An 18,387-nucleotide genomic window follows, 5' to 3' on the forward strand; every position below is an offset into this window, starting at 1 on the left:
AAGAACTGTCAGACGGAGTGTCCGAGCGTTTCTAGGCGCTACAGTCTGGAACCGCGCGACCGCTGCGGTCGCAGGTTCGAATCCTGCCTCGGGCATGGAAGTGTGTGATGTCCTTAGGTTAGTTAGGTTTAAGTAGTTCTAAGTTCTAGGGGACTGATGACCTCAGAAGTTAAGTCCCATAGTGCTCAGAGCCATTTGAACCAATTGTCAGAGCATGTGCTTCGATAAGTGCCAAAGTGATAAGGAATACCACTCAAGCCATGATAAGAAGATTGCAGCACTGTACTTATACCAGTAGTCATCACTTCGAACACCTTCTGTAAATGGACGTTCATGCCACACTTTTTACCTTCGTTGACCTTACTGTTACGCATCATTCGAGTCGTCCCGATAGCTGCTATCAGAAAATAATTACCAAACATTAAAAAAAAAAACAAAGTTGACCTTGACATCTTGGGTTGTTGGGTGTTCTGCCGGATTTCGACGCTGATATCCGGCAGAACACCCGACAACCCAAGATGTCATTAGATCGCCGGGAAAGCCTGAAGAGTTACATCAAAGTTGACCTTCATACATCTGACGCAACCCCACCTAGCAACAAAAAACCAACGTCATATTATTGGCCCCGTTGTCCCATGCAACATTTGTCCCACAAACTTTTCAGCTACTATCATACTTTCGGAGTTATTGTAGGTGGCAATACTTATTGACGCAGCCTGTATACAGGATGTCCAGGAAGGAGTGGTCAGTATTCAAGGATGTGACAGGAACCATGAGTCTTGTTTTGGTCCCTACAACCTACTCAAAAAAAATGGGAAGCAAAGATCTTGCAGTAGAAAAGATTTTTTTCACAGTATCTAAGATGAAGAAGTGATCATAGCTCTTGACCCTGTGGGGCAGTTGTCCCCTGCAATGGAGATCCGTTAATGTCGCTCCGTTTGCATTTTTAATGCACGCAGGGCACATCACCATGGGGAAGTAGTCACTGAAGTGGTGTGTTGCAGCCCCAGGACTGATTAAATGTGCCAAATATGCGACCTTAACAGCTGCTCCTGCAGTGGGAAAATGCACCACATGGTTAAGGTATGCATTTTAGACCACATTGTAAGACATCGTGGTCTCCTGACCTTCATTGCTTACATATTCCGCCCTCACAATCATATTCCGCACATCGAATCCGAACTTGATAAGATAAAGTCAATGTTGTTAGAATTCATGTAAATGATATGCAAATAACAAGTGCGCACCGGGGTTGAAATACTCGAGGCTGGCATACGCACATACATTCCAGACACGACGGTCACAGGGGCTTTTAGTTCGAGAGAGGCAGACCACACACCGGGAGGCCGGTCCCTTCAGAGGACGAGTCAACCTCGGCTGCCCGTGGAGCAGACAGCGAGTGCCTGAGTGAAAGGGGGAACGACCCCGTGTTCGGGTTAAAAGCAAATTCCGCTACATTGTGTGGGAGCATCCAACCTACACATTCTTTACACATAGCATGCAGTTTCAGAGATTTTCACAGGGAGACAGCAAATGCCAAACGCAGATACTACAGATTTCCGGATTGGTCACCTTAAACAAAACGTCATTCTCCCATTTTAGAAGAGCAATACTGATTGGCAGACGATATTTCTGACGCCTTGAGCTGAAGGAGTAATGGAAGAGACCGAAAGATATACCCCTTCACGTCTCACATGGGGAGGCACTGTTCCGTTGTTGCTCTTGTAGCGAGGAACAAGTCTCTCCTCAGTACTTCACTGGGAGAGCACCTCTGTCGAGAGCGAATCGAAGTGCGACTCTATATTGAGTCCTTGCAATTAAGCGTTGTTCACTGTGTTGGCCGACACACTTATTGTGTGCTGTGAACGGGCAGAGTTATAGTTAAACGCCTGGGAGCTAATTTTTGAGTGGCATCGCGGTGTACTGATTATCTGACCAGTGTACCATGCCAATAGTTAGACTAGGGGCGAATACGAATCCTTGACTTCATCAAGGCGTAGGAAGAGTTTGACTGGCGAAGGTCAATACAGATAGAACGAGAGTTATCTTATTTGTCAGCAGCGAGCGGCGCAGACAGCAGTCATCGCAGCTTACGGTATTGTGCGCTACAGCTATTGCGAGCCCCATATTACCTCCACAACAGTACGCTTCACTGCATTTCACATGCGACAGCCTCGACCGTACCTAGCAACATTCTAAAGCATAATTATTCAAGTTGAGTAGGCGCACCTCTCAGCCATTCTGCCAAGTCAATAACAATCTTAAACTTTGTATAGAAATTTCATTAGCGAATCCTATCCTTGAGAGGTAACTTCACATTCCAAAAAGAACCAGGATATAACTTGTTCAATTCATAACTAAAATTGCCGTTGTGACTTCTCAGAATTTTTGCAAAATAAATAATAATTTTCGTTAGTTTCATGTTTTTCTTATAATAACTAGCACTACTCCAGTACCCAAGTATCCCAGTAGTTTCCTAAGAAATTTTGTGAATTTTTGTGTCATTTCCTTAGAGCGGACGACTCCAGAAGATATTTATTGCTGAAAGTTTTTCAGGCATTTCTCTTTAGAACGTCAGGAGCGTCTGTCTGACTTCTGTAGTAGTGTGAGGGTGGAAATTGCATCTTGCAGGAGCCGCAGGGTAAAGGGTACATCTCAGATGAATCCGTTGCGCAGAATAACAGAATAGCAGAATAGCAGATCAACCCCACACGCTCACAACATGTTTACTAGACTTTTTTGCTTAGAATGATCGTTCCTGTCATACCCCTGAATATTGACCATTCCTCCCAGGACACCCGGTTTTTCTCAGAGGCAATGGACGTGCACTGCTCTTCAAAACTTAAGGCTGAGATAGATAAAGTAGCATATTAGGTACTTAGTGGAAATGAATGACATTGCGGTAGCATGTTGCCAGAGGTGTCCCACTAGTGTACAAAAATTTGGACGCCACATGGCGTGAGATCAGCGTAATTATAGTGCCTAATGGGACTCGTTCCGCAAAACGAGGCAGTTCAACGAACACGAAAAAACAGTGTGTGTGTGTGTGTGTGTGTGTGTGTGTGTGTGTGTTTGTGTGAGTGCGAGTGGGTGCGCATGTGCGTTCTTGAGCAGGGGGAGGGTGGTGTTCTTCATAACAACGCTGCTAGAAACTATATTTGGATGACTTCACACGGGGAAATTAGAAGAAGGACAGCAGTTTAGTATTGCCCAAAGCATTCTTTCACGTGCGTGGGAAAGGCGGGGGGGGAGGGGGGGGCCGCGTTCCGAAACAGAGGCACTGCTGTCCAAGGTAAACTGGTCGCCGGCCGAAGTGGCCGTGCGGTTAAAGGCGCTGCAGTCTGGAACCGCAAGACCGCTACGGTCGCAGGTTCGAATCCTGCCTCGGGCATGGATGTTTGTGATATCCTTAGGTTAGTTAGGTTTAATTAGTTCTAAGTTCTAGGGGACTAATGACCTCAGCAGTTGAGTCCCATAGTGCTCAGAGCCATTTGAACCATTTTTTTGTAAACTGGTCGATGCAGCAGATGAGAGCTACATTGTGTCAACAGCTGTGCCAAGGTGGACACCCCGGTTCCTGTCAGATCACAGAATTAATATCGTCGGGCGTAGTCATTACTTAGATGGGTGACCGCACGCCACGCGCTGCTTACGATTTTCACTTCCCCCTTACGATAGAGGGGACAGGAAGGGTGGTGGCGTAAAAACCTTGATCACCGGTTTTGCACCAGTGACCTGGATTAAATTTCAAATCTATCCACATTATCCCATGGACTGAGAGCATGTGACACTGTTGATGGTGATCCGTCCATCGGACGGTGATGTTAACCTCGGCGACCCCCTTGGTGCTCTTCCAGAAGAGTAGGCTATCCGCCAGAACCGGGTTTCATCCTACCCCTTCTCTCAGTATCTCCACCACGAACGCGACACTACACTACACACAACATTACAGTCATCTACATTTTACAGATACACCTATACACAGTGTTCTCGTTCTTCGCGAAGGAAAGGTGCCTGTAGGTGCGTAGGATAGGAAAAACCTTTCCAATTACCTGGATGAACTTGCCATTCGGCGCTTCCCAGCCGTTCATGCCATACGATTTTATTTACTTACTGCAACCTTGTGCAACAGGCAAGAAGGGACCCACGTCAGAGTGTGTGCAATTACAACCACATTTGACAAGACTGCGAGACACACAATTTCACTGTGCACAGTGGTACCGCAACTGCGTGGAGCTGATTTCTTTGCCCCGCAACCAGTACCATGTGTTCCGTTGACACTCGCACGTCAGCGGCACCGTTCGCGATGGTGTCAAGATATCTGGGACTGGATCAACGACGAGTGGGGTCATCCGCTCTTCTCAGATGAGAGCAGATCAGCTGAGTAGTGGTCATCAACGTATCCACATATGGGACATTTGGAAGCACCTGTGTATCAAATTCCGGTACAAGATGTAGCAAGACTTCATGGCCATAATGTGGAAGGTAACAAAAGTGCACGTAATACTCCAGGGACTCATCAGCGTATCCAGGATTCAACGCAATGAAAACTGTTTAAATGCTAGCGGAAAGCATTTTGAGCACCTATGCACATTACTAAATTCAAATCCTAGGCACAGTGTTGTGTCTGTGTGTGAAGGCTAATCTGAATGTAAAACCCCACGTGTTTATGAGTGAAGTTAACTGAATCAGAATTTATGGTGATCCAAACACACCCTTAAGACCCGATTCTGGAATGAATGTACGCAACGGAGTGATTAACGTTATGACCCTAGCAGTGAACCTTCAGTTGGGGAATATGCATTTTACCATTGAAAAATTTTAAATATGACCAGGGAGGTACATCTACTGGAACCAAACATGTAGTTTAAATGATCTCTTTAGTTTATTACAAATGTCATGAGAATGAACAAACATCTAAATCAACCATGAAATCCTGATAATTACAGAGAATGTTAACTATAAAAAGCAGATAAGTGAACTATCATTTGGCAAAGATACGCAGTGGCGGTCAGGACTAGTTCATAATCGTAATCATACCTTACTTTATGAAATTTATCTCGACCTGCCTATACATTAGTTATAACGACTCACGACTGAAGAAACGGAGAAGCCCATGCAACTGAGAATGCTGCTTTTCTCTACTTGTGTGTGAAGACTGATCTCAGGAACTACTGCAGGGATTTTGATACAGTTTTCACTGATAAGTAGACTGGTTCACGTGGAAATTTTGTGTGTGTATAATTTATTACCGCTACACAAAACAAGTCCTTTGGGTGCATGTACTTAGTGATACCGGAGCAATGCCAAAGCAGGTCACTTGTTTTCCATAAGAAAGAGTTTTATGTGGCAAACTACCACTTCTCTGCCTGTGTGTTTATCCCAGTATTAATGTATCTGAATAGTTCTAGAAAATATGCTCTAACTTGGAAATGTAGTATAACATTTTTGTGTGATAAGGTTTTTATGTACGTGTACCACATTAACACTCCTCGTATTTCTAAATGGTTCGAGATAATGAAACACAGGTTTAGGCAAGAAATAGTGTACAAATAAAGAAACTATTGATCGTATGCTTAACGAATATCTCGTTCAGTAGAGCATTGACATGAAAGCTAATGACTGGGTTTAGCACTGTTTCAATTTTGCAGAACGTTCCAACATTTCGTAGACTCTGATATTCTACGCTTTCAGCTTCGTAACTTTCACCTCAGTTGTTTCCAGACCTGAATTATTGTACCACACTGATACATTTTCCATTCTCCGTCATACCAAGAGGGAGCAGCCTGTATATGTTTTGATATCCTGGACATTACGCTCGCCTGCTCACCGCATTGTTGCTCATCCACCTCTGGACCGCCTTCTTTCCCACCGTCCCCGGGCTACGTTGCCGTTTGGGATCCGTCTGGAACGTGTGCTAGAGTCCCTCGGTGTGGAGTCTGTAAAACCCCAAATCCTGGGTTTTAACCGCCTGCCACTCTGGTTACTGGAGAGGCCAAGAATTATTTTAGAATTGGTGCAGTACAAGAGAGATTACACTCCTGCCACCGTTTTTAACGCAGCATTTTCTGCCATTTTATCTGAGCACTACGACTATGTAGCTATTTTTACGGATGGGTCGAAACAAGGGGATTCCGTTGGTTGCTCTGTTGTTTTCCCGGATCGTGACCTCAAGGTTCTACTGCCTCAGACTTTTACTGTCTTTGATGCAGAATTGTCTGCGATCTTGCGGGCATTGGAGCAGATGAGACATTCTTCCTGTCCTAACTTTCTTGTCTGTTCCGATTCACCAAGTGCCCTTCACTCATTGCAACGTTTGTACCCAGAGGATAAAATAGTCCAGACCATCAGGATGCCCTCCTCCAACTACAGCGATTGGGGAAGGTGGTGGCTTTCTGCTGGGTTCCGGGGCATGTTGGCATTGCTGGGAATGAAAGGGCGGATCTCGCACCTAAGGAGGCGTGTCTCGATCCACAAGTATCTCAGTGTGCTATCCCCCTGCACGTACTCACCTCGTTGTTGAGCTCACGAGTCATGCGTCGGTGGGAGGATGAGTGGCTGGAAGTGACTGATAATAAGCTCCGTTTAGTCAAGCCCACAACGCGTGTGTGGTGTACTTCCTTTCAGCCCCGTCGACGGGACGAGGTTCTCCTCACTCGGCTTCGGATAGGCCACAGCCCTACGACGCATGGCTTCCTGCTCCGGCGAGAGGACCCTCCAATGTGTGGTGCTTGTGGCGTCCAGGTCACTGTGCGCCACGTTTTATTGGATTGCGTTTTATTTTCTGACCAGCGGGCCGCGACTGACTTGCCAGCGGACCTACCATCTCTTTTAGGAAACACTCGGACGAATGTGGTTAAAGTTTTAAAGTTCTGTGCCATGTCAAATGCTTTTGCAAAGATTTTAAGGAGAGGGTCTTAATTTGCTCACTGTGTGACAAGCTTGCCCGTATTTTATGTAAGTGGCCAGCCAATGACAATTTCCTGTGGCTTTTTTGCTGCTACGTTTTCCCTTTCCTTACGTTTTACTTTCTTACGTAGCAGTTTCCTGCTTTCTTTGCGTGTGTGCTTCAGTTTTTTTAGGTCTGTCCACATTCGTTACTTTTAATGTGTGTCAGGGCGCTGATGACCTCGACGTTGAGCTCCCATAAGCCCCAACACACACACTCTAGGACATTACATATAATTAAGAGTCTGAGATCCCTTACAACATATTAGACTTCATTGTGTCTAAACCTAGTACAACTGTAGATGTCCGCATTCTCCCACAGGTCACTTCCGTCAATTCGACTATGGCCGCGCGGGAAACATGCGGCGCTACGGTCGCGCTACACCACCGGACTACCCGCTGGAGAAAGTCGCCATCCCACACATGGTCATGTATGGCGATGACGACTGGTACGTCTCCATGCAAGTGAGTACACTATACACTCTGTTTCTTATTAAATCTAACCTCGTCGTCAAATATAGAGTTTCTAGGGAACCTGCTTTCTCGGATTGCTAGATAACATTCAAATAAATTCGTATTAATGAGTTTTATTACAAAATGAAAAACAAAATTACAATGCTTAACTTCGTGTTACACAGATGTGTCGCAAACGAAGGGCGACAGACAAAATAAGAAAGCTCTCCAGTATAACAATTCCCAAGTCCGTGTTACATAGAAGTAAATAAAGTAGTCGCTGTGATTCAAGTGCCTAAACTTGAAGCTGCTCTTCAGCTGGGCCGCGACCAGTAGGGCGCAGCGCTTATGTCCTCTTCACCTAGGGGCCACTAATGTCGCGTTGTCATCCTGGAGAGGGGTCGGTCGGCATGCAATTGGCTGACGTCACAGCCCTCTCCGCTCTGTCGTTCCCGACTGGTGTGGCGGCGCTTGATTTTACTATACAGCGTGGTCCATTGATAGTGACCGGGCCAAATACCTCACGAAATAAGCGTCAAACGAAAAAACTACAAAGAACGAAACTCGTCTAGCTTGAAGGGGGAAACCAGATGTCGCTATGGTTGGCCCGCTAGGTAGCGCTGCCATAGGTCAAACGGATATCAACCGCGTTTTTTAAAATAGGAACCCCCATTTTTATTACATATTCGTGTAGTACGTAAAGAAATATGAATGTTTTAGTTTGACCACTTTTTTTGTATTGTGATAGATGGCGCTGTAATAGTGACAAACATATGGCTTACAATTTTACACGAACAGTTGGTAACAGGTAGGTTTTTTTAAATTAAAATACAGAATGTAGGTACGTTTGAACATTTCATTTCGGTTTTTCCAATGTGATACATGTACCTTTGTGAACTTATCATTTCTGAGAACGCATGCTGTTACATGATGATTACCTGTAAATACCACATCAATGCAATAAATGCTGAAAAAGATGTCCGTCAACCTCAATGCATTTGTCAATACGTGTAACGACATTCCCCTCAACAGTACCACCGAGCGAGGTGGCGCAGTGGTTAGCACACTGGACTCGCATTCGGGAGGACGACGGTTCAATCCCGTCTCCGGCCATCCTGATTTAGGTTTTCCGTGATTTCCCTAAATCGCTTCAGGCAAATGCCGGGATGATTCATTTGAAAGGGCACGGCCTATTTCCTTCCCCATCCTTCCCTCAACCGAGCTTGCGCTCCAATGACCTCGTTATCGACGGGACGTTAAACACTAATCTCCTCCTCCTCCAACAGCGAATAGTTCGCCTTCCGTAATATTCGCGCACGCATTGACAATGTGCTGACGACTGTTGTCAGGCGTTGTCGGTGGATCACGATAGCAAATATCCTTCAACTTTCCCCACAGAAAGAAATCCGGGGACGTCAGATCCGGTGCTTCGACGACCAATCCAACTGTCATGAAATATTATATTCAATACCGCTTCAACCGCACGCGAGCTATGTGCCGGACATCCATCGTGTTGGCAGTACATCGCCATTCTGTCATGCAGTGAAACATATTGCAGTAACATCGGTAGAACATTATGTAGGAAACCAGCATACACTGCACCATTTAGATTGCCATCCATAAAATGGGGGCCAATAATACTTCCTCCCATAATGCTGCACCATACATTAACCCGCCAAGGTCGCTGATGTTCCACTTGTCGCAGCCATCGTGGATTTTCCGTTGCCCAATAGTGCATATTATGGCGGTTTACGTTACCGCTGTTGGTGAATGACGCTTCGTCGCTGAACAGAACGCGTGCAATACTCTGTCATCGTCCCATAATTTCTCTTGTGCCCAGTGGCAGAACTGTATATGATGTTCAAAGTCGTCGCCATGCAGTTCCTGGTGCATAGAAATATGGTACGGGTGCAATCGATGTTGATATAGTATTCTCAACACCGACGTTTTTGAGATTCACGATTCTCGCGCAATATGTCTGCTACTTATTAGCCGCGACAGCAGCTAAAACACCTACTTAGGCATCATCATTTGTTGCAGGTCGTGCTTGACGTTTCACATGTGGCTGAACACTTACTGTTTCCTTAAATAACGCAACTATCCGGCGAACGGTCCGGACACTTGGATGTTGTCGTCCAGGATACCGAGCAGCATGCATAGCACTCGCCTGTTGGCTATTTTGATCACAATAGCCATACATCAACACGATACTCGTCCTTTTCCGCAATTGGTAAACGGTCCATTTTAACACGGGTAATGTATCACGAAGCAAATACCGTCCGCACTGGCGGAATGTTACGTCACACCACGTACTTATACGTTTATGACTATTACAGCGCCATCTATCACAAAGCGAAAAAAGTGATCCAACTAAAACATTCATATTTCTTTACGCACTACACGAATATGTAATAAAAAATGGGAGTTCCTACTTTAAAAAAACGCAGTTGATACCCGTTTGACTTATGGCAGCGCCGTCTAGTGGGTCAACCATAGCGCCATCTGGTTTCCCCCTTCAAGCTAGACGAGTTTTGTTCTTTGTAGTTTTCTCGTTTGACGCTTATTTCGTGAGATATTTGGCCCAGTCACTATCAGTGGACTACATATATACAGGGTGTATCATAACTAATGCCGTAAACGCATACAGTTGAAAGTACACGATACTAGAAGCAAAAAAGTCTCAGTAAACATAGGGACGAAAATGCGTTCCTTAAGAGCTACGAGAAATTTTTGATCTTCGATACTGTGAAACAAATCTCTTCTACTGCAAATTCTTTGCTTTCCATTTTTTGGGAAGTGGTAGTACGGACCAAAATAAGAAAAAAAAGGTCCAGGAAACAAGTGCTCTAAAACGCGTACCTTAATAGTTACGAGCACTGGTCATTAGAAGAGTTGTGTTTCAAAGTAGCAAAGATGAACAAGTGCTCATAGCTCTTAAGGAATGTATTTTAGAGCACATGTTTACTGGACTTTTCTTTGTTTCACATTATCGAAGAAGAAAAATCGCTCGTTTCTCTTAAGGTATGCATTTTCGACCCTAGGTTTACTGAGACTATTTTGCTTCTAGTATCGTGTACTTTCAACTTTATACGTTTACGCCATTAGTTATGATACACCCTGCATAAGACAGTGTCCTGACTGACTAACTCATCATCGCCCGGCAAAAACCGCTGAGAACAGAAGGTTGAAATTTAGAAAGGGTGCTGAGCTTCTAATGTTGGCATCGTTTAAGAATTGCTTTTTCGAAACTCTCCCCTAAAGGGGCTGAAATATGGGTTGGAAGAGTTTTTGTAAATATGTCGCTATTAAGGCAATTTTGAAGCTAGACCTATTAAAATTGGTATTTGTTTTCTCGCTCAGAAATACTGAAATATCTGTTTCAGCATATTTGAAAATCTGACAGCTACAGGAGTGAAATAGTGTGTGAATTTTTTAAAAAATAAATCATTATTAAAGAACTACTAAAGTATTTTTAAAGTTGTGGCTATCGATATTGGTATTTGAAATTTTTGTAACAAATGAAAAAACCATGTTTCAGTGCTTTCGGAAATTCAACCTCCTAATAGAGTGAAATATGGGATGAAAAGTTTTATGAAATTATTTCATTAAGAAAGCATTTTCAAAGTTAAATCTATGAAAATTTGCTTTTGGTTTCTCTGCTAGAAATTAAAAAATACATGTTTCACTTTTTTGGAAATTTCACCCCTAAGTGGGTGAAATAGGGGATGAAAATTTTTAAGAAAATATTTCGTTATATTAAAAAATCTTTGAAGCTAAATCTAAGAAAATTGGTATTTCACTTTTCGGCTAGATATAAAAAATTTATGTTACAGAATAAAAGTTTCTATGGAAATATCATCACAAGAACGCAAAAGGCATGGTTAACAAAGACTTCGAATTCCATCTATCAGAATCGCTTATTGACCAGAAGTACATTCGAAAAGAGCATACTTTTGTGGCCTTAATTAGCGTGTAAGGTTTAGAAGGTGTTGCAGTTTGTGAACGACATAAAATTCGATTAAAGAAAAGCAAAAAAAGAAAAACTGCACAGACCATTGAGCCTTCGCGAGCGAAACAGCAGGCTCTAAGCTAGTTATATGTATGTGACGGATGACGTTTACTTTGTGGGTCTATAATGTACAGACGTAACTTTTAACTTTAACTGTTTCATTACACCCTAACGTCATGGTACAGTTCTTCATGCTCTTTCCTTAAGGACGTAGAATATTTCAGTCTAGTGAACAACACAGGCCATTGGTATATTTGAACTGTGACTTCATATGATATATATAGAGCGCCTACAATGTTTTCGTTTGTAATTTTCAGTTCTCGTTTGTATTTTGTTTGCAATATGTCTTTTAGCTCTTGTTCGGTGGAATGGATAGTGCTATTTACTTACACTATGTGGGCAGAGATTGGAGATGTGCAGTCCGAGTTTCAGGTTAGGTGCGAGGGTCACAGTCAGATTGTTGCTTGGCGAATCCAACGAAGGTGTCTTGACAATTTTCAATATATATATTGCGCACTCCGTATACACATTCACGTCCCCTATGAATAACCCTATTTCCCCCTGTGACCTGATATCAAGTTTTTGTATGTTTGAGGATATTAATAACATGAATATCTACCACAGAAACCCCTATTCCTTTGAAAGTACCATTATTTTTTCGATCTGTGTGTTGGTTTCTTTTCTTTTTCGTTTTAGTGAAGCTATCAATTGATTGCTTCCGAGGCTCATATCTGATATGACATAATCGGTCTGTCAGCACGGATCGCTTCGCTTATAAATCCCGTTCCGTCATGTAATTGACATACCGATATTCACGATTTTCTTTCGATTTAATCATCCATAAGGACTGCCTACTTTGTGCAATGTTTTCGTTTGTTAATAGAATCCACTACTTAAATTTTGATTGTGGGAAGTCTGTCAAAAAGCCATTTTCGACTACAATAATTTCTTTGTTGATCTCTTAATATTTTCCATCTAACTTTGTATTTTGTGACTCCTGAGTATTACCGTATCCGAACTCTTAAAGATTTTAAAATAAAACAAAGATTATTTACTTTCTTCATCTTTATTCTTCATGCATGATTATGTCATAACAGCGCTCTGAGTAGCAGCAACAAGCAACACTAGTCGCCATATTTTGTGAACTCAACACAGCATATTAGCTAGGTGGATACAACAGAACAACCTTTATAAACATTGTATACCTCTTTGTTACAACAGAAGTTTTGATTTGTGATCGAAATATAATGAAGAAATATTTTTTTCTGAATCATAAATCGTGCCCAGGTTATGTTCAAAGTGGCAGAAAGGGTACTAATGAATCATCAAAGCAGGGGAGAGCAATTTTCTCTTAATTGTTTTCCTAATGGTTTCCTTTGAATTGGGAGAGAAATACAGTAAAACTTCGTTAACACGAATCCGAAGGGACCGAAAAGAAATTCGTGTTAAGTGAAAAACACAGATTTTAATAAGTATACATGTACAGCAGTACACTAATGTGTAATACGCTACACTATCAAGCACGTTATTGTAGACTTGCAAAATCCAAGTACTCACAAATTATGTACGTTGCTTTCTTGGAAAAAATTAGGTCATGGTTCGCTGACGTCCATGGGAACGATAGTATTTTGTAATTTCACAACCAATTGTAATGATAGCGTGCGTAAACCCAGCAGTGACGTCGGATGTTGAAGCGAACCGTTCTAAACGGTCCAAGGCTGTAAACATCTCCTGACGGGTAGGTGGAATGGTATCTGTATTCTCTTCCTCTTCACTTTCTTCTGATGACCCTTCTTGCACCTCGTTCACAGCTTTTGGCACATCCGATTCCACAGAAGCACATACAGCAACATTGTCGTCTACACTAATGAATTCTTCGAAACTAACCCCAGCCTTCGCAACGTCCTGCAGAACTATCCATTCATCAGGTGAAGTGGCATCTTCTAACTCGTGGACATCTTCAGTGTTGCTACGTCTCCAAGCTCTGTTAAAGCACTTCCCTCTATGATGTGGCGATACTGAGTTCCAGGCTGCTGCGATGGCTTTTATTGCGTCAAGCAGATTCCAATTTGGGTTTGCACTATTGTTTTCAGCAGCACGAATTACACCTCTTACAAGTCGCTTACGATAAGCTCTCTTTATGAGAGAGATTATGCCTTGGTCCAAAGGCTGAAGGCAGTTTGTGGCGTCGGTTGGAAAAAACTGAACCATTATGTTGGATAGGTTCAGATCATGAACGTTATGGGCAGTACATCTGTCCAATATAAGAAGAACATGTCTATTTTGAGCAACCATTTGACTGCTGAAACGAAGAAGCCACTTGCGAAATGATGAGCCATCGATCCAAGCTTTCGTGTGGTGAGAGCAGATGCAAGGTAAAGTGTCCATACTTATGTTTTTAAAACAACGTGGTTTCTCGGATTTACCGATAACCCAGGGACGAAACTTCTCACTGCCGTTAGCATTACAGCACAATACAACAGTCATACGTTCTTTGATTCGTGCTCCACCGTGACACTTATCACCTTTTATCCTCAGGGTGTGATTTGGAAAAAGATTGTAGAAAAATCCAGTTTCATCCATGTTAAACACATCACACGAGACGTACTTTTCCCTCACTCGGTTGAATTCATGGAACCAGCTGTTCGTACTTTCTTCATCAACTTTATTTGCTTCACCACAAATTTGTACAGATGAAATTGAATGCCTCTTTTGGAACCGATACAACCAACCAGCAGAACAACGGAAGTCTTCGATGCCCATATCTTTAGCAATATCATTTGCTTTTGACTGAATCACAGGGCCAGTTAAAGGTATGTTAGATGCACGCATATGATTGAACCATTCTAGCAGTAACGTCTCGGTGTCTTCAAACTTGGCGGTACGAAGTCGTTTACATTTGTTCGATTCTTAATAATCGTAGATAAAGCAGATTTAGGTATTCCAAACTGCTCTGCAGTTGCTGTTTTTTTGGTACCACGATCCACTTCATCTATAATCTTAAGCTTTAACTGTACATTTATAGCTGTCTGTTTCCTCTCTGCCATTTTTGCGTGCTACGGTACCGCTTGTAACTGTAGTTTTTATTCAGTATTCCAACTCGATACGGCTACGACTAACAGAACACCTGTCAAATCTTGCACTGAGTACATTCCTAAATGCTGCTGCACACGTTATTGAATGTCTTACGTCCGCAGCTCGTGGTCGTGCGGAGCGTTCTCGCTTCCCGCGCCCGTGTTCCCGGGTTCGATTCCCGGCGGGACTAGGGATTTTCTCTGCCTCGTGATGACTGGGTGTTGTGTGGTGTCCTTAGGTTAGTTAGGTTTAAGTAGTTCTAAGTTCTAGGGGACTGGTGACCATAGATGTTAAGTCCCATAGTGCTCAGAGCCATTTGAACCATTTTTTGAATGTCTTACAATGTACAGCATACGCTGATTGTTGAGGTGATAATCGCGGCTACCGACCTACAATATGTTAAAAACGAGTCAACAGTAAGTAAAATTAGCTTTGTAGCTACATTTCCTACATTCATTTCGGAAAAAAATTACGCTTTAGATTACTCTAAGATCGGAAGTTCGTGTTACAGTGAAATTTAATTACGCTAGGAACTGAAAGAGTTCGTAATTCGCCTTAACCGAAATGCGTGTTAACCGATAAAACATACCATAAGAACTAATGTATTCCTGGCGGGACCAATAATTTTTTCGCGTTAACCGCAAGTTCGTCTTATGTGAGTTCGCACTAATGAGGTTATACTGTATTATAGTCTGCTCTGATAAAGCCGATGTTAAACTTGTAGGTTACTTCAATTGTGCAAAACTAAATCAATGGCGGACAGAGGGAAACAGACAAAGTAAATGTAAGTAAATATAATATTGTTGAAAGTACAATGATGGGCATTTCTTGTAAATTGTCCTACTTAATGTAGAAATATAGTCTCAGCTACATTTTATTGTCGAATAATTGTAAGCCTAGGTAACACAGCACTATTTATTATTAAACTTGTCAAGTACTGTATATTATAAACGAGTTTATTTCATTTGTCTTTATTCCTATTAGTTTTACAAGAAAAATATTAGATTGTCTGTAGAGATTCGTTTTTTAGTTCATTGCACCACATACAACAATATGTTACAGTTTCATTTTATCCTTTATAAAACCGTTCTTGAAAGCGTACCACTGTAAAAAAAACAATGGTTTCGCTTGTTAAACAGTAATAGTTGCTTTTATACAATGACAGTAGCAGGTTAACATCAGATTTATGATGTCCTCTATGGTGTTAATTCATGTAAGCAAGTTATGCAGTTGTATTAATGTTTAACCTAAGTAAGTTGAGTATAGGGGATCTCGTATTTGCTCTTTTCCACAAACAAATCTAAAGCAATATGTCATAAAACATGACAGTTCTGGCTTTCATTACAATTGCTCAAAGCCACACAAAAACGACATAAGGCTACAAGAACAAAAATCCTGCCTATATATATGGAATTCTCCTCTAGAACAACGGTAATTAAGCGTTCGAAGAACGTTTTCAAATGTTCGTTTACTCATTTGCTTTTACTATAAATATCAACGGTCTGTTGACGGCACCTCTGATAAATATGCAAAACTTCAATTTCATTCCAGTCAGAAGTGTAAAAACAAATTAGCATGGATCTATATGGAAAGATACGCCTGTAATTATGAAACTGCAGCCTAGGGTTAAACACAAATAAAAATACACTTGTTGATATTACAGTAAATAAGCACCAAAATAATGCAGGTAACTCGCACATCGCAAATATCACGCTCTTAATGACATCGTTTTTGTGATTGGCAGTACCAAATGCTGTCGTGTAGAAAAAACAAACATATGATCCCTTGCAAGCAGACGATTAGAACATGATGTCGCAAAACATGGCGACTAAATTTTAAATGGCTTCAAATATGGCAGCACCTTTGATAGTCTACATTGTTTATATGGGTCGTTGGCAATTACACAAACAATGCATAAACAAAACTATTATGTAGATCAAGTTAACAATCCATTGATGCAATTGCGCAATATGTATGAGTATCACAACAGCTACATTTGTAGCTTGGTATTGAAAAGTCCCCTTAGAAAAATTTATGAATGATTGTGCTGATAAACCCCTTACGTTATTTGATTTTCAAATAGCTGAGCAGAACTGAACGTACTCAGACATTTCGCTCTTTACTTACCCTGATCAACACTAAACTGACACACAATAGTTTTAGCGCAACACAATCTGACTTTCAATAATCCCTACAAAAGAATGGCCCTGACTAACAATAACCTATACCTTTCATGAATCACTTACGTCACAAAAATCTTCGTTACTCGAACTACTGCAATACAGCGAACGCCAATACTGCCAGCTAAATAAAAGATTCTAACTACTGAAGGCACTAACTACTGATAGGCATTGATAGCAAATGAAAGATTTTGATACAGAACAAACAATATTTACCTTAATAGTGTTCAAAAGTCATCATATATATATATATATATATATATATATATATATATATATATATATATATATATATATCCGTTTATGACATCCAGTCTTACAAATTTACACGTCCAGATCACCAGATCATCCGCTCCCAAAACTCCGCCATCTTTCTCCCCACATCCACCACTGCTGGCGGCTCACCTCTAACTGAGCAACACTATGCGCTGTTCACGTCCAACTGGCCAATACTACAATAGCGAATATTCCAACAATGCCAACCAGCCACAGACTGCAAACAGCACAGCAATTGATTTTCATACAGAGCGCTACGTGGCGTTACCAACATAAAAACCTAAACAGCCTACTTGCATACAGCCTACTTACAGTATGAACGATATTTCTGTGCCATAGCGAGATAGCTCCTAGCTGCACTCCACACTTCCCCCGGATTTCTTGCGCTGTTGCCTCAAGACTGCACTTATTAAGAAATCGGGGCTGCACCCCTCAGTGGTTAGACTTCCGATGTAGGGGCAGACTGTGATCGTGACATCTGTGTTACAGGACGTGAAACGCCTGCAAGACGCTCTACCCAAAAACATCGTGGAGATGTACAGGGTGCCCGAGGTCGGCTTCACACACATGGACTTCATGTGGGGCCGCAACGCCAGAAGACTGATCTACGACAAGATCTTGGCTTCGATTGTCAACACGGAGCCACCGCTTGACGAGAGGTCTCTGCGGAAGCGACGAAGCAAACTCTCCTGCGCAGGAGGAAAAAGGCGGGACTGAAGACTCATCGCGTGGGAAGACGTAGACACTTGCCTGCTGAAGAGGATACATACTCTTTGTGTTATATCTACCTCATCTCACCTTACTGTGATGGAAATACGTACACACTTACGTGCTGAAGCGGATACATACTCAAAGTGCTATATCTACCTCATCTGACGAAAGAGCTTCAGATCGCTAGGCATGACTGCATAACCAGCTCGACAAGGCGATCTGTAGCGATGGTCGCTTGTACATTGGTACTATTAAGAAATATGGCATGGCAGCACTATACTACCGCCTACTTTAGACCACAGAGTAACAGTTAAAATCTTGAAACTTCCTGGCAGATTAAAACTGTGTGCCGGACCGAGATACGAACTCGGGACCTTTGCCTTTCGCGGGCGAGTGCTCTACCAACTGAGCTACCCAAGCACGACTCACGCCCCGTCCTCACAGCTTTACTTCTGCCAGTACCTCGTCTCCTACCTTCCAAACTTTACAGAAGCGCTCCTGCGAGTGCTGGTTCTGCAGGGTTCGCAGGAGAGCTTCTGTAAGGTTTGGAAGGTAGGAGGCGAGGTACTGGCAGAAGTAAAGCTGTCAGGACGGGGCGTGAGTCGTGCTTGGTAGCTCAGTTGGTAGAGCACTTGTGCGCGAAAGGCAAAGGTCCCGTGTTCGAGTCTCGGTCCGGCACACAGTTTTATTCTGCCAGGAAGTTTCATATCAGCGCACACTCCGCTGCAGAGTGAA

General features: G+C 42.5%; 1 protein-coding gene across 1 annotated transcript in view; it reads left to right on the plus strand.

Moving 5' to 3' along the window:
• Nucleotides 1-18,041, plus strand: part of LOC124804846 (lipase 3-like) — a 212,029-nt gene extending 193,988 nt beyond the window's left edge. The window contains exons 7-8 of the mRNA XM_047265197.1: nt 7,271-7,413; nt 17,431-18,041. Of these exons, the coding sequence (XP_047121153.1) occupies nt 7,271-7,413; nt 17,431-17,658 (371 nt within the window). The 3' untranslated portion in view covers nt 17,659-18,041. The remainder of the gene's footprint in view (nt 1-7,270; nt 7,414-17,430) is intronic.
• The last annotated feature ends 346 nt before the right edge of the window (nt 18,042-18,387 follow it).

This window comes from Schistocerca piceifrons, chromosome 7 (genome assembly GCF_021461385.2).
Source record: "Schistocerca piceifrons isolate TAMUIC-IGC-003096 chromosome 7, iqSchPice1.1, whole genome shotgun sequence".
NCBI classification, from domain to species: Eukaryota; Metazoa; Arthropoda; class Insecta; order Orthoptera; family Acrididae; genus Schistocerca; species Schistocerca piceifrons.